The sequence below is a fragment of the Eretmochelys imbricata genome, chromosome 14 (assembly GCF_965152235.1).
Source record: "Eretmochelys imbricata isolate rEreImb1 chromosome 14, rEreImb1.hap1, whole genome shotgun sequence".
In the NCBI taxonomy this organism is placed as follows: domain Eukaryota; kingdom Metazoa; phylum Chordata; order Testudines; family Cheloniidae; genus Eretmochelys; species Eretmochelys imbricata.
Window position 1 is genome coordinate 19,302,495 of NC_135585.1, and position 16,905 is coordinate 19,319,399.

Genomic DNA, 16,905 nt, shown 5'->3' on the forward strand with positions numbered 1-16,905 from the left:
CTTGTCCAAAATCTACTCTTAAAAAAAAAGCAAGAACCATGTATCAAAAAAATATATATTTCACCACATGGGAAAAAGATCTTAGAAAAGAGGAAAACAATCACAACATATTTGGGGGTAAGATTTGGTCACAAAGCACTGACATTTCTAGCTGCCCCATCCTTCTTAACAGAGAGTATCCAATGCTACAAAGGTCTTATCTAATGCATCAAAAACTTTTAAAATAGGGAACATTGATAGAGCTAGGCTGAAGCTTTATTTTAGCAGTTGGCACTTGAAGCAAAAAAAAACATGGTGGACTTGCCCTGCAGTAGCAGATTTTTAAAAAATAAATATGTAAAGCAGCCTGACTCGAGGCTCCCATGTCTACTACTGTTTTATTTGGAGACAATGCCCATCCCTAAAACAGCAGCATAGGAAATTAAAACATTTCAAAGCGATTGCAAGGCAAGTTCTATTATATTTTATTTAAAAAGAATCACCCCTCTTTGCCTAATCTAGGAGGAATAAGCCACATATGAAATGGACCAATTTTATATCTGAAATTCTGGACCGCCACTTTCAAATTTTTTTATTTCTGTTGGTTTCTAATTGTAAGTAACTTCTTCAGTCCTACTGTACTTTGCATCATCAAAGCTGCCAAGATAGTGGCTATCTTTTTGATTATTTACTATTTTAATATGTTTAAAAGCAATTTTTTTAAGGGATTAACTCTTTGAATTTAATGACAGGATTTAAATATCCGTACCACATTGGAGTTTTCCTTTAAACAAGAGTAACAGAATCTGACATTATAATATAAAGTCACTAATTCAGTCTTTCTAAGTCCAGATACACTGTACCTGCAATGAATATTTACAGCAACCAGAAGTTTAAATGTGTGACTATCACCTTGATAACTGTGGAATGCAATCAACCAGTTCAAACCAATTCGTAAGTACATAATTTTTCCTAGGTTAATTACGAGGAGCTGACAAAGTTCCAAAGCCAGCATTGTCAACACCTACAAACTATAAGGCAAAGTAACAGATAAAATAGTATTTGCTTTGGAGTCTATGCAAGCCACGTATGAACAAATCCATACTAAGGCTTCCAGCTGAAGAACAGTTTATGGGGATGCAGGAATTTAAAGCAATTCGGCATCATCAGGCACTCCAACTCAGATTTTTGCAGCTGTCAAGGCAGAGAAATTCTCACATAGGGAAGATACCAAGCCACCAAAACATGAAGGGACTTCTTAGATGCAGTGCAGCCTATACAGCTTCCAAGCATTCAGAGGGCTCAGCTTTTTTAATTTCATTATTACTGTTCATACTCGTCCTTGGGTTCGTCTGCATCACTGGCATCCGTTTCACTGCTCTGCGACAGATCTTGATGGTTCTCTACTTTGTTCAGTTCCAGAAACCCGGTAATGAGCTTGGCAACTGCTTCCACATCACTATGGAAAGGAATGAATTATGTCCGAATTAATGGAGGTGTGGGGCTGATGAGCCAGAGCAAACGCACTCAATGCTGAACACATATATATCTGAAGGCCCAGTCAATATGTGGAACAAGACTATGGTTAGTAACTCGCATAGGGCCTGTCCAGATTCATAAGCTGTGTGCAACTTTTCCAAACTGCCATTATAATCAGAAAAGTGACTAAAGTGGAACTTCATGAGTTCCATTCTCCCAATGACTTTCAGACAAGATGAGGTTTCCATTCACAAGTCAGAATATTTTCTAACAGCCCCTGCTTTACATTCCCTTGAAAGCTAAAGAACCTGTGGAATTCTTTCTGCTTTTTATCACTAGTAATAAAGATTCCTTAGTTAGTTAATAATTGTACTTACTATGCACGAGGCAGACGATAATCTGCCTCACTCTCTCATAGCTGCACTACTTCAGCATTGCTAACAGGAGAAAGAATGAGGTAAGCAAAAACACAGTTCTAACTTGAAGACACACAGGGAGCAGCACTTTTAGGGAGTATAAATGCACTTGAAGTTAAGTGGTCTACTTAGCTTTCAACACACTTCCTGCCACACAGAAGTATCTGATAAAGTTATTGCTACTAAGATATGATGCAAGATTTTAAGGTCTCCCATTAAGTCAATTACTCTTAAATGGTTTATCTAAAGCACTTAAACATTTTGTAAGGTTCATTTATCACTCTCAACCTATCTCAAGACACCACATGCTTCTGACAAGCAAAGCGATAGGGTGACCTGTACACGTGTTTCCTTCTCGAGAGAGAAAATAATAGCTATAAAAATAATATCATAGAAACAGCAAGATAGAAGCCTGTCTATTCTCTCCTTAAAATTCACCTCTGCTCTGAGGCCTACAAAACACTCAACAATGGCTGTGACAGCTGCTTGTTACACTTACAAATCTCATTGCCAACTTGAGTTCTCGTCTTTTTGTTGTATCTTGTTTATACTAAAACTGTGAGCAATTTGGAACAGGGACTGTCTTTTTATGATGTGTCTGTACAGTGCCCATCACAATGGTCCTCAGTATAAATAACAGCAATAATCAAGGGGCCTCTTTTCCTTTTGATTGAACTACAATAAAAAAAACTATTAGAGGCCTAGAATGTCTAATATTGTAGATTTCATTACACAATTGCTCTTATTCTCAAATGCCTGAGACTCAAATCAGTCAGGGTTTGAAAAGCATAACCTGAATAATCCTAAAACTAGATTAAATAAAACTACCAACAGATCTTGGACAATTCTCCCAACAGCCTCCTATAATCCAGCCATTGGCCCTATAGTTAACACCTACTCTTCTTTCACACACACTCATAATCGAAAAGAATAGCTCATACCTTCTACAGCCCATCACTGCGCTCTGGGTCAGGGGGTGGGAAAATCCAGTGACAAATCGAAGCACTACCAGGTAACCCTTCCCAAAGTAACGCACTTTCTCCTCTTCCACGTTCACATCTCGAATCTCATGCAGCGAAGCCGCCACTGTTAGCAAAAGCAGGGGAAGAACATCAATTACAGCCATTCCCAACATTGCCACTTCTGACTTATGTGACTGGGCTCCCTCTCCCTGCTTTAATAATAATGAGCCTCTGTGCAAGGCTTCAGTACTGCTGCCCTCCTCCCACTCCACTGGGTGTGCTCTACGCCGCAGTTCTGGGATCCCAAACACCACCAACTGTGGTGAGGGCAAACAAACCTGGATCTGGATGCAAAGCAGAATGCACCAACTGGTATAGTTTGCTCTAATGAACTGGTACAGCTGCCCAAATATTGACAATCATCCATTTATTACTTATGCTTTCCTGCTGTTTTTCCCTCTTTCATTAAAGACAGTTCAAACTGTTTTCTGTATCAGGTAGTTAACAGCTGTTAAATGTATTGAGACTGAGCAGGTGTTGTAAAATTCACCATTCAGATCAGTCACTTTCAGAGCATCTCCTGGCTTCTGGGTCTCCATGTTAATTAGCATTTGCTCTCTGTTTCTGGTACAAATGCCTACTCTTGAGAAAACATTCGCTTATTGTTCAGGACACAAAAAAGGGGAAGTTCATGAACATTAACACACACTCCTTCCTTCCCCCTCCCCCAAAATCTGTTTGAAATTTCATCATAATATTTAAGGAGGTTCTAAATGCTTTGAAGCCACTAAAAGCTCCCAACTATTTAAACATATTAGGAAGCAGTTTGATTTAGTCAAGCAAGGAGAGCATATGTTTGGAAGTCAAGAACATCCTGGGTTCTAGTTCCAATATAGCCAAGGCTCACTGTGACCTCAAGCAAGTCACTTAACCTGGGTTTGACTACTGTCACTGCAGCTATGCAATTGAATCAGATGCAGAAAGCTCAGTGGAAACCAGATGCAACATTTAAACTGAGCCTTCCTGGATAAGTTCACATTTTTAAAAACGGACATTAGGATTTTGCATGGTGTGTTCTCAGAATAGTCTGAGGGATTTTGTTTTTTAATTGCTGTTCCCCAAGCCCAGCCATACCATTATCAACACTTCTTTTTGCTGTAGTGTGCACTACTTTAGCTCAATCTAGAATTAAACTCAGCCTGGTGGGGGAAGCTACTTGTATCAAGGGTTAAGAGACCATCTTGCAGAGTAACAAACCAACATGGGAGTGCACGATGCAACAGGAAAAAGAGTAGCCTGTTAGCTATAGCTACGACAGAGGCTGTGAGCAGGAATTCTCCACTGATAATACTTCTATTCTAGTCATTCACTGATTTATACTATGCTCCTCACCACTGTACCCGAGTGTCTAGAGCTGTATAAAAGAAAAAAAATCAGTCACCATGTTTGTGAATATATTTATTTCTAATTCTCATCCTCCAGGTCCCTGACAGGCTGAAGCTCCCTTGGGATTCCTCCTTCTGACAAGCAACCCCAGATGCTCGTGTCACATAAACCTGAAAATGCTGCTTTCACTGCATATCCCACTCAAGGAAGAGATCCCCAAACAGCACTCATTTCTCTAGCATGGCAGCAAGAGAACTGATCCTGTCCCAGTTTCTCATTTTTATTTCTGATGTATAGTGTTACCAAAACCAAATTTTCAGATAACACGAAGGTCACCCACAACTTCTGTTGCTTCTGAGGTGCTGCTTTTCAACACTGTCATCATCCTAAAAAGAAAAGGAGTACTTGTGGCACCTTAGAGACTAACCAATTTATTTGAGCATAAGCTATAGCTCACGAAAGCTTATGCTCAAATAAATTGGTTAGTCTCTAAGGTGCCACAAGTCCTCCTTTTCTTTTTGCGAATACAGACTAACATGGCTGTTACTCTGAAACCTGTCATCATCCTGGCACTCTCCCCAGTACCAGCTCCCATGTGTACATCACAAAGTGAATCAAGTTTCCCCTCCTCTTTGTGCTATTCAAGAGCAGCTTCTAGAGCTTCAGTGAAAGCAACTGCTCAGTGCCGTGAAGTGACCAAAGCCTTTAAGAGCTGGGTTTGATTTCAGGAAATGCAGATTAATTAAATGGATTTTCTGTCTTGCATTTTCTGAGCAGGGATGGACAGTAAACAGTACCCAGAAACAGAGATCCAGTAATGATATACCATCTGTAGCTGTACGTACACACGCACAATAAATATGCAGAAAGAAAAGGAGTACTTGTGGCACCTTAGAGACTACAACTCACTTCAGCTTATGCTCAAATAAATTGGTTAGTCTCTAAGGTGCCACAAGTACTCCTTTTCTTTTTGCGGATACAGACTAACACGGCTGCTACTGAGAACCCTAACAATAAATATGGTATCTTAAAATGGAAAGAAATATAACTCTACATTTCTACACCATTTTTTACCCAAGGATCTCCAGTTGCTTTACATACATGCATGGAGCCCCAAAACACTGCTGTAAGATACATATGCTATCCTTCTGACAAGGAGACACAGGGTTTAGGAGATCTAACCGAGGCTGCACAGTGAATTAGTGCCAAATTAGGATTAGAACCTAGAAATCTCAACTCCCCTGCTCCAACCACTAGATTTCAGTATCTCTCACCATCAATATTTGCAAAGCACACTGCAGGTTTCAGTACATTAAAACTGAGTAAAATACAGCCACAAATGCCAATATGCCCAGGAAAGCCCTATAGTAGTGTAAAAAAAAAAAAAAATGTGTGCGCTCTGGCTATACTGTATAAGAGATCTTTAGCAATGTGGTATGCTCATTTGCATTTTAATACCCAGAATGCTTTTGCAGCTTAGCATGATGGTGGCATCTGCTCTCTGGAAACCAAAGAGCTAGGAATGGATGGAAATGGTTGACTGAATGCAGAACTCTAGAATAGTTTATAAAAAGATCTGCACATAATTCCTCCTCCTCTGCCCAACTCTCACACTTTACTCCTGGGGGAATTCTATGCTACTGCATGCACGCATAATTAATTAGCCACACATATTTTTAATTTTTTTGCGCAGAAAAAAGCTTCTGCCCGAAATGTTGCTACGGTTTCCCCTTTTGCCCACTAGAGAATGCTGTGGCACAAGAACAGCAGCAGCTCCCAGCAGAAAATATCGTCTGCAGTTCCATCTTTTGCCTACCAGAGGGCACTGTGGAGATACAAAAAAAAAACAAAACAGCAGCTCCTGGCCAGCGAGGGAAGAGAAAGAGCCTGCCTTTGTCAGGCCAGCTCAGAAGACAGGGGTTATGGGGAAACAGACAGCGTGGGGTGCTGGGGGGGGTCAGACAGGGGCTCATAGGGGCTAGTGGGGGAGGACAGACCGGAGCAGGGGCTGAATGGGAGTGGAGGCACAGGGCCACAGGGGAGAGGGAGATGCAGGGCCACATGGTGATGGGGGTCAGGCTACAGAGCTACATAGGGACAGAGGGTGGCTGAGTGGGGGCACAGAGACACATGGGGACAGGGGAAGGAGGTACAGGGACACATAGGGACAGGGGGTGGCTGAGTGAGGGCACAGAGACACATAGGGATGGGGGGTGCAGGGCCACATGGGGATGGGGAGGAGTAGGTTTCTGAGTGGGGGTGGAAGGACACATGGGAGTGCAGGAACAGATGGGGACACGGGCAGGTGTGCCTGACTGAATGGGAGAGGCTAGGGGTCAGCCAGGGTCTACATGGGGGAAGCTCCCTAACAATCCCTTCCTGCATCCCAAAAACACCTGTTCCATACTTTTCCCACCCATACCCAACAACCCTCCAAGTTCACAGCCAGGCTCCTTCCCAGCAATTTACTTCCCTCTCCCTCAGCTCCTCAGTTACCCCTGACTCCCCCAAGCCTTTGCACTGCTTCTGAGGGGTGTGGGAAATACAGTTCTGTATTGTAGTCTAAATGAATTTTTACTCAGAGTTCTGTATTAATATGCCTAGTAAGGAATCTATTTGTCAAAAAACATTTCCTGAATCTTTTTTGTTGTCTGTAGTGTTACAGACATGCTTGCTGACAGGTATTTTGAAATAAATGACCAAAAATAATTGAAACTGCTGTGATTACATTGTGTTATTTTGACAAAAAATACACAGAGTTTTAAAATATTGTGCACAGAATTTTTAATTTTTTGGTGCAGAATTCCCCCAGGAGTAACACTTGGTACCTACAGAAACACCTACTTTCTTACCTTGTTCGTGGCCTGCTCTTGAGAGGGTCAATATTTTTTTGTAAAGGTTGAATGTTTTAAGGAAGACCTTTCCCTTGTCCTTGTCAAATACAGCTTCCTGTAAAATTGCAACACAGCATCAATTGTATCCTTTTCTTTTAAGTTGGAAGGTGGCATTTACAACCTCCAAAAAATAAACAACCCAACACTCACCTGTAGAGTTAGTTTCTGTTATCACAGCAATATGAACTTAATAGTTTTACTTTTACTTACTCCTGTCCCATTACTGGATTATGAAGTCAACATTTTATTCTTGGCTTCCCCTCAAACCAGACTTGTCTGAATCTCACACACTCTTTCCAGGATAGGGTTTAAGTGGTTTTATTCTCCTTTAACTGTAAACTGTCCCTGACCTTAAGACAAGATGTCACACCTTACAGAAACTGAAACTTGCTCTTTAAGTGTGTGTGTGGTTGTCCCACAACCCCCAGGCTACTGTGAACATAAAATCTACCTACACCTTTCAATAATAACAGTGACATTACCAACTGGGCAAATTTTTGGACTTACATGATATGGTGATGTTTACGTTAAAAAGAAAACATCCCAAGGATTAGATGGCTCCAGGGACCGGTAATGGAACAGGGCATCTTTCGCATCTGGGTCATTTATTCAAGTACAGCATGGGTTAGTACAATGACAATCTTCCAACTGCTTGTGAAATGAGTTGGTAACATCAGTCCAGTTTCTGATGGACAGTTGTCAACATCATAAAAAAAAAAATCACAAATAGCACTCTCCTGAGAGTGGGGAAATATTGAGTGGGACTGGAGGTAGATCTGTCCTATAGTGACATGGGGGGCCTACCAACTAGCACGGACAGCATGTGCAGGAAGCTTACACTAGTAACTTCATGTGCTACTCCTGTTCTCTTAGATGAAAATCACATGTTGCAAATATTTCAGCTTATAATTGCAAAAATATTCTACACAAAACATTAAAAATACGACAGATATGTTTGGCTAAGTCTTGTCTTTAAACACCAGTTCATCTTTAACAATGTTTCCTGTATTATCAGTATAAAGATTACCCTCACAGTTAACATTTATTATAAGTTACCAATATGGCTACATTTCTCAACAGTGTCTGACAGTGTAACTTGTTTACTTGGATTACACAATATTAGTGATCATCTGGTTGCTGAAATCGACAGCCGACAAATACTTGAAGTCAGCACAACCCACTTCCTGTCTTCTGAGTTCACAGCATGTGTCTTACCTCCCACTCCTCCAGATTCTGTGCAGCCACAAAGAGACACCCAGCTATATAGAAGAGTTTCCATCCCAAGCTGTCTGATCAATACAAGATACACAGTATTAAATACATTGTTTGAATAGCAAGCAAAAGATAGTAATAAAGATGACACACCCACTCTGGGAGCAAATAAGAAAGAAATGCGCCTTTCATGACAGATGTTTTCTTCTTCAACAGTAAGATATAGTATTTTAATAGTGTATTTCCAGGATCAAAAAAAGCAGAAGTTATTCCATTGTAGAAAGTTTTTTGTTGTTGTTTTAAAAACACTGGAATCAGTGCTATACAGAATGAACAACATATTTGTTGCTGGCAGGATTGTACATAGTTCTGTTGTGGATATGATTTTTTTTCCTGAGAACTTGAGATATTGAAATACTTTAACAAGGGGCTCCCATAAACACGTTCCTCCTTAGCCTGTGATAACCCATATGATAAATCCCCTTTGTACTGCAGAGAACAGGGGTGAGAGACTGGGGATATTAATTTATTGAAACAAACATGTTTCTTCAGACCAACAAGGGAAGCAGTCAGCACATCTTGGCAAACACATATATAAAATGTCACATGCTGGAAATGTTTACACAGTGCAATCTGTCTTAAGTGACTGCTCCAGGAACTAACAATCAATTGCTTGACAAAGGTCTTTTACTAAAGATGGAGCAGAACTGGGCTCAGTACGTTTGGGGAGACTCCAGCGCAGTCTCTTAAGAAAGGATATTGTCTTTTACAGGTGGCGCCTCATATAGGTTTCACTGAATTTTGTCCTGGAAAAATATACTGACTATATTGTTAGTATAACGCACTGTTCCAGTTGTGTCATTTGAAACAAAGATGGAGGCTTATAGGATGCTCTGCAGCTTATTTATTCATGATGGGAGGGGGGGAGCATTTGGTGCAATCTGATCCATTCCCAAAAGAACAAATAAAAATAAAGAGCAAATTTTTGATGAGCCCCAAGGATTAGTTCTCTCTGGCAGGAGTGACTTAATAGCATCCAGAGAGAAGTACTTCCATCAGAGGAATGGTACACTCTTCAGTTTGCTGGCAGAATTTTAACAATATCTACCCTCCCTGTGGAGTTAAAAGTACCTACTAGCTAAGGTTTGTAAAATGTATTGAAACATAAAGCATTACAGAGTGCTAAGTATCATTATTATAAATACTCTGGGGATGTGGGAAAGCAAGGCTGGAACGGAGCTGCGGAAATAACTAAAGAGGGAGAAAAATAGAAGATCATGGGGTAAGTCTGGGGAAGGATGCTGCCAAGTTTTAAGATTTGTACCAGCTCCAAGAGTTTATGGTAGGCACTTTATAAGTTAAAAAAAAAAAAAGTACAAGATATTAAGGGGGGATCAGGTGGAAGCTAGGGGAGAAAATCATCATATGAAAGAAAATTCCAACAGGAAAGAATAAAACTCTCCATAAAGTAACCGGACATTACCTTCACTGTAATAAGCAGCAGCCAGACCTATGGAAGATATTCCTGGAAAGAGAGGGGACAGGTATGATTTAAACATGTAACTCGAGATATCTAATAATTCCTTTATTTAATACACACATATACACGCACCTAAGTTATATCCATTAATTCTCATGGAAAGAAGAGCTAGCTTTGATTGCAGCTTTGTTGTCCCTTTTGATTGTTACTCTCTCTCAATGCAGAGAGCAAATAAAGCATTTTGTATTAAATAAAATATAATTCTCTCTCTTTCATGTAATTATATCATATTTTTACAATGGGGAAACTGAGGTACGGATAGGAAAAAGTGGCTTGCCTAAGGTCAGACAGCAAGACAGTGACCGAATCAGGAACAGAACCAGAAGCTCCAACTCCCAGCAAGTCTAACCATTAAATCTCGCTTCCCCTGCAAGGATAGCACTACTTTGAGTACTGAGGACATGAATATTAAAAAGGCTATTCTTAGCTGCAAGATAGCCTACCGTGCTCTGTGGGACCAACAGAAACCTGTGCATGCACTGTTGGCGTACACCTGTGTCATAAAGGTTGCCAAATGCTGTCACATATCCAAGAAACAATTGTTGGACAATACCTCATGCATTGGAATGCCTTGCTTTAATTATAATGTGGACCCAGGCTGCCAGTTTGACAAAATTTGTTTACAGTATTAAAAGACAGTATGGTCAGTTGACTGGGAAATAGGATTGGGAACCAGGATCTCCTGAGTTCTACTACCAACTCTCAGTGTAGTCTTGGGCAAACAACTTACCCACTCTTTGATTCTGTTTCCCCATGTGTAAAACAGAGATAGAAGCACCATACCTAACTTGCAGGAGGCGCTGTGAGGCTTCATACTTTACGTCTACACAGTGCCCTTAAGACAAGAAATGCTATATAAATGCCAGAGGTGAAATTCTGGGCCCATTTAAGTGAATGGGAGTTTTGCTGCTGACTTCTGTGGTCCCAAGATTTCTCCCCAAGGGTTTATTAATAGTCAGCTGTGTCTTCATGCTATCCATAAGCGTCAGTGGCTATCCATAAGTGTTAGTGGAGACTAAAGTTGAGGTGATTTCACCTTCCCAAATAATACTTCCCAGAAATCTTAAAAGTCATCTTAATAGGGTTTCTCTCAGGAAACATTTGTAACCCGCTTTCCTTAAAACATGCATTTAAATGGATTTAGTCCTATACATACTATTTGTGGCTGGCATAAAAATACAAGCCTGGGAAAAGCAGGTCCAAGTTACTCATTCATCTCTTCATGTATGGGGAAGAATCATCAGTGTCTTACCAACAAAGAGAGACCAAGATCTGATGCCAGGTGATCTCTTCAAATGAAGAATGGAACTTGTGCGGTTTTCAAGCAACATGTACATCTTCAGGAGAAATTCCCTGCAGCCTAGTAACACTCATGAAACCTAGCTGGACAATGAAAAGGAGTAAGAACTTACAAGTTATTGCTTTACCCTTTGTCCTTCCTTTCTGTGCCCCAATATTTGTAAACAACCTTCAGTCATGTCCATCTAGATTGTAATCTATCTAGGGCAAGGATATGGTGTTCTACTTACATGTAAAATACCATGCACATTTATGACACTGTACAATAATCACCATGGAGACTTGCAAAACAAGATTAACAAAGATTTGAACCCTGTAAGAAATGTCTCATTCTTTCTTTAAGGTTCCCTTCATTCCTAGCATAAGAATATCCTTTGAAGAGTTTCCAAAACTGGCTGTCAAAATAAAATTAGCATTGTATTAACTAGCAATTGTGAACTCAGGAGAAAAGAAAAGCAATAGAAAGAGAGTGGTAAGTTCTTGCACAAAGCATTTCTTCAGTTAACAGGAAAGGGCAACAATAATGGTCAGCCTGTCAGTCAAAGCAGGAGTAGGCAGCACACCACAACACAGGATACAGGATTTCACGACTCAGTCCCTCACTCCAGGGTTGGGAGCGCTGCAGGATCAGCCCAAACAGGAAGAAGCACTTCACAAGGCACTGAGCTATACCTACAGCAAACTCAGGAATGTAACTGAGTGGTATTGTAGACAGCCATATGCAGCCCTCCTCAACCAGAGAATAGGATCAACACACATTAAGAAAGATGGTGGGAATTAGAAGAGAGGCACTAATTATAAACATTAAGACTAGACAAATCATTTTCATCAAATAATCATGGCAAGAAATTATTTTAATCTTTGAGCAATTGTGACTTCCAACAAACACTCTGTTCTACCTATGGTGACTTCAGCATATAAAAGGATTTATATTAGGGCTCCAGCAGGACATGTGTGAGGGCTGGACTGATTTGATCAGGATGGATTACCACCACTGAGGAGGAGACAACAATGGGGATAGCTTTCCAGAAGGTTTAAAACTTCTCTTCTAGTGGAGAACTAGTTGCGGGGGGAGAGGGACTGGGAGAAACGACAATACGTTTTCAAACTGTTCCTCATTATGGTGATGACTACGCAGCCACAACCCCGGAACAGGGGATGAGATCACATTATTTTTATGAAATACCGTGTATGCCACAACATTTTTAGTAGGTCCAGCAGAGCAGGCTGTGGATGGTATACCAGCATTAACTGTGAATTTCCTCTATTTGTTTGGTTTGTGTCACAACCTTGGTATTACTTAAATGTAAGAGAGGGGAGAACTGTTGTGCAGCCTTCCCCAAGAGTGTCATCTAGAAGACAGATGATCCTACCTACTGCACACATTACCTTTACTCACATTACCAGAGAATAGTTATCAGTGGTTCACAGTCATGCTGGAAGGACATAACGAGTGGGTTCCCGCAGAGATCGGTTCTGGGTCTGGTTCTGTTCAATATCTTCATCAATGATTTAGATAATGGCATAGAGAGTACACTTACAAAGTTTGCGGACAATACCAAGCTGGAAGGGGTTGCAAGTGCTTTGGAGGATAGGATTAAAATTCAAAATGATCTGGACAAACTGGAGAAAAGGTCTGAAGTAAACAGAATGAAATTCAATATGGACAAATGCAAAGTACTCCACTTAGGAAGGAACAGTCAGTTGCACACATACAAAATGGGAAATGACTGCCTAGGAAGGAGTACTGTGGAAAGGGATCTGGGGATCATAGTGGATCACAAGCTAAATATGAGTCAACAGTGTAACAATGTTACAAAAAAGGCAAACATCATTCTGGGATGCATTAGCAGGAGTATTGTAAGCAAGACATGAGAAGTAATTCTTCTACTCTACTCCACGCTGATTAGACCTCAACTGGAGTATTGTGTCCAGTTCTGGGCGCCACATTTCAGGAAAGATGTGGTCAAATTGGAGAAAGTCCAGAGAAGAGCAACAAAAATGATTACAAGTCTAGAAAACATGACCTACGAGGGAAGATTGAAAAAATTGGGTTTGTTTAGTCTGGAGAAGAGAAGACTGAGAGGGGACATGATAACAGTTTTCAAGTACATAAAAGGTTGTTACAAGGAGGAGGGAGAAAAAATTTTCTTCTTAACCTCTGATGATAGGACAAGAAGCAATGGGCTTAAACTGCAGCAAGGGAGGTTTAGGTTGTACATTAGGAAAAACTTCCTAACTGTCAGAGTGGTTAAGCACTGAAATAAATTGTCAAGGGAGGTTGTGGAATCTCCATCATTGGGGATTTTTAAGAGCAGGTTGGACAAACACCTGTCAGGGATGGTCTAGAGAATACTTAGTGCTGCCTTGAGTGCAGGGGACTGGACTAGATGACCTCTCAAGGTCCCTTCCAGTCCTATGATTCTATGATTATTTGGAGAAACAGACTAAAGTCTCAAGGCAATTGCAAGCAAATCTAGTACTATATAAATCGACACTTTTCTTATTTTAAGTAGCCTTAAAGACTTACTGCATTTTCACCCTTTCTCAGATGAAAGAGCTCTAGCTGTCACTGCAAAGCTGATACGGCATGACATAATGCAGTACCATGTGGAGGCAGTGCATCTAATGGTTAGAGCCAGAGGCTGTCAGGACTCCTGGGTTGTATTTCTGGCTCCGCCATTCAGCCACTGAGAGAGTTTTGGCAAGCCGCTTAACCTTTCCGTTTATCCAGCTCTAAAATAATACTGACCTTCCCCATAAGTGTGTTATGAGGCTTTTTATTGGTATAGTGCTTTGGGATCATTGGCTTGAAAAGCATTATATGGTTCTTTTATCCTGGGAGATCCTGAGCACTTACAATTCTTATTGAGTTCAGTGGAGTTGTGGCTGCACAGCACCTCTCAGAATCAGACCTTATAGGTATCATTATTACATTATTGAACTAACAATTCCTATGTCTGCAGCATCAGTTAGCAGAAATTTGACTTTCAGTGGATGTTATCTACCTACACTACAGGATTCTACATCCCTTACAACACACTCAACAGTATTTTAAATCGACATTAGGAAGCAAACAGAGCCAAACAGGCTCATGCACATCCAGGTTCTGAGAAGACAGAAATGGCCATATCTTGATTCCTTACTCATCCTGTTGTTCTGGGATATTGCATGAAGCATGCACACACTTTTACTGTTGGGCACTTTAGACACAAAGTTTAGTTTAAAAAAATTATAAAACCGAAACAGAAATATATTAATGATTTTTTAAAAATTTAAATGAAAACATTTCCTGGGCATGATGCTAATACTTCCTCGCAGCAGGTGCATCGGAACCTAACAGTGAAACAGCCAAAGCTGAGTCAGCATCCTGCATTAAGATCTGCTAACACAGAATCATTCATCCCTTTTTAGAGTAACAGCCCTGTTAGTCTGTATTCGCAAAAAGAAAAGGAGTACTTGTGGCACCTTAGAGACTAACCAATTTATTTGAGCATAAGCTTTCGTGAGCATCCGATGAAGTGAGCTGTAGCTCACGAAAGCTTATGCTCAAATAAATTGGTTAGTCTCTAAGGTGCCACAAGTTCTCCTGTTCTTCATCCCTTTTTACCTCTCTGCTCTGGATCGGTCTCCCTCCAATCAAATCTGACCCCAGACTTTCTAACATCTCCTGGCAAATGTCCAGCTGTCACTGAAACGCAACATGACCCAAAGCAAGCTCTTCTTCTTTCCCTGCTGATACTAGGTGGGAAATATTTCTGGTCTAGAACTGCAGAGCATTCACTGTTTTGTGCTTGCTCTACAATTCGAACAGAGGAAAACTGCGGGGGTGCCTCATGATTCCTTTCCCCGTCCTAGTACCCCGGACATACTGCGGCTCTTGTCGTTTTATCAACCATCAGTTGGTTATTAATACCTGCTCCTCGCCCCAGCCCCGTCGTTTCCGCAATAAGAATAAAAGGGAAGATGTGCTTGGACTGAGCTCCCCTCTGATGCATTAATCAGACACTGGAGTTTCCCCACCACCTCACCTCCCATGTAGCCACATCCCTCCCCATGTCCCCAAAGTCCCAGCAACCCGCCCGAAACCTTGGCACCCCAACCGCATGCAGCCTGCTCCACCCGCAACACCAGCCCCCCACACTGTCCTATCCCCCCACATCCCAGCCCCGCACGCCATGCAGCCCGCCTCACTCCCCTCCCCCCGCACGCTGGGAGGGGAAGCAGCACCGCCACTGACCGGTTCCTTCCCGCAGCAGCGCAGCGCCACACAGACGCGCATCGAACGGGACTCGCCGCTCACTTTACTTCCCGAATCCGGCCGGGAGGCGCCACACCATAGAGTCGTGGAACCCGAGCGCCCTCGGCGATCACAGCGGAGATTGAACACCGCGCGCTAGAGTGTCGATACGCAAAACGCGCCGTAACTTTGGCGGCCATTTTTGCTTCGGGCAAGAAAAATTCCCCCACCCCGGCGAAAAAAATACCCATTAACTTCTGTGTATGTGCTTGGTGCCTAAATCCAAGATGGCGACCAACTTTAAATCCTTTCCGCCCAAATCCAAAATGGCGTGTTAAATTAAGCTATTACAGCTGCCCAAATCCAAGATGGCAATTTACGTTAACTCCTTCCCGCCCAAATTCAAGATGGCCTGTTAAGTAAAGGTCTTACAGCTACCCAAGTCCAAGATGGTGGCTGAGGCACTCTTGCACTGAAGGCCTTAGGTAAACACTGTAGAGCCAGGGAGACTCCTGGAGGGAGGAGGATGGTTTTGTTAAGTGAGGTCAGTCTGCAGGACTTAGAGTCCTTGAAGTTCAGACAGTGGACCGTGACCTCCCTGCTGTGGTTGGAGGCAGTGAGAAGGGTGCTGGTGAGTGCATCCTCATAGGAGGTAGTAGAGCAAGAATTTCAGAGCTTGCATGGGAAGCTGGGGCCTAAACAGCTAGTTCTATTGTTTGTGCTCTGGGCAGCCCTGTTCAGTCAGAGTATGCATACCACAGCTGTCACTGTAGCATAGCATCTGGCCACATGCTGGCCCTGGTTCATGCATTATACAGCTACCAAGGAGCTAGGAGACCCCACGGTGTCACTAATGATGACCACATAATAGCTTACACTTATAGCACCTGCCATCCCAAAGTGCCTTATGTGCATTAACTGAGCTTCACGACCCTATGGAGGTGGGTATGTTATCTCTATTTAAGAGATGAGGAAAACCAAGCCCTGGGAGGTCACAGAGCTGGAGATAGAACCCCTGAATCCTGATTTCTGGTTCCTTATTCTAACCACTAGAAAACACTGCTTTTCTATGTTTGCTGTTAATATACATGTGTCCATATATGAACACTACTTGTGCATGAATTTGGAGATCGATATCAACACTTCTTTGGCTCAAAGTTTTGTATTCACGCAACCATACTTTCTGTTAGCCCAGTAAAAGAAATTAGGCTACTATACCTTGTGAATTTTTATTAGAAACAGTACATTTTGTTTTGCACTTTTAAGCTAGTGCTAAATTGTAACAGTGTTGCCACTTCTGATCATTTTATCAAATGTCTTGCAATATATGATGTTTTTCTTAAACCCTCAGCTCCTGGAGTCATGATATTATGTGGTGATCTCATTTTATGTATTTTTATAAGTATGTTTTTAGTCCTCTTTGTTATGCAGAAAAGCTTAAAAATGCAAACCCTAAGGCTCAAAAAACCAGAAGACAAATAAGAAGAACCCCAACATT

General features: G+C 41.6%; 1 protein-coding gene across 2 annotated transcripts; it reads right to left on the reverse strand.

The window, feature by feature from the left end:
• Positions 1-41: 41 nt before the first annotated feature.
• Positions 42-15,621, reverse strand: CYBC1 (cytochrome b-245 chaperone 1). 2 transcript variants are annotated; one of them, XM_077834286.1, is made up of 7 exons: positions 15,408-15,621; positions 11,121-11,247; positions 9,812-9,853; positions 8,332-8,405; positions 7,075-7,171; positions 2,816-2,960; positions 42-1,438 (listed from the first exon to the last, which is right to left on the reverse strand). In XM_077834286.1, the coding sequence occupies exons 2-7, from the start codon at positions 11,203-11,205 to the stop codon at positions 1,303-1,305; spliced, it is 579 nt and encodes a 192-aa protein (XP_077690412.1). In that variant the 5' UTR covers positions 11,206-11,247; positions 15,408-15,621; the 3' UTR covers positions 42-1,302. The 2 variants fall into 2 exon arrangements, with proteins under 2 accessions (XP_077690412.1, XP_077690411.1); XM_077834285.1 differs by having other exon boundaries at positions 11,121-11,251; positions 15,408-15,620.
• Between the last annotated feature and the right edge of the window lie 1,284 nt (positions 15,622-16,905).

What these genes read in the sequence shown, in the direction of transcription:
- CYBC1 (XM_077834286.1), bottom strand. Translation starts at nt 11,205, where the DNA reads ATGTACATGTTGCTTGAAAACCGCACAAGTTCCATTCTTCATTTGAAG. An exon ending in AAGAGCAGGCCACGAACAAG is followed by an intron (nt 2,961 to 7,074) that starts GTAAGAAAGTAG and finishes TTTTGCTAACAG; the next exon opens with TGGCGGCTTCGCTGCATGAG. An exon ending in GCAGTGATGGGCTGTAGAAG is followed by an intron (nt 1,439 to 2,815) that starts GTATGAGCTATT and finishes TCCTTTCCATAG; the next exon opens with TGATGTGGAAGCAGTTGCCA.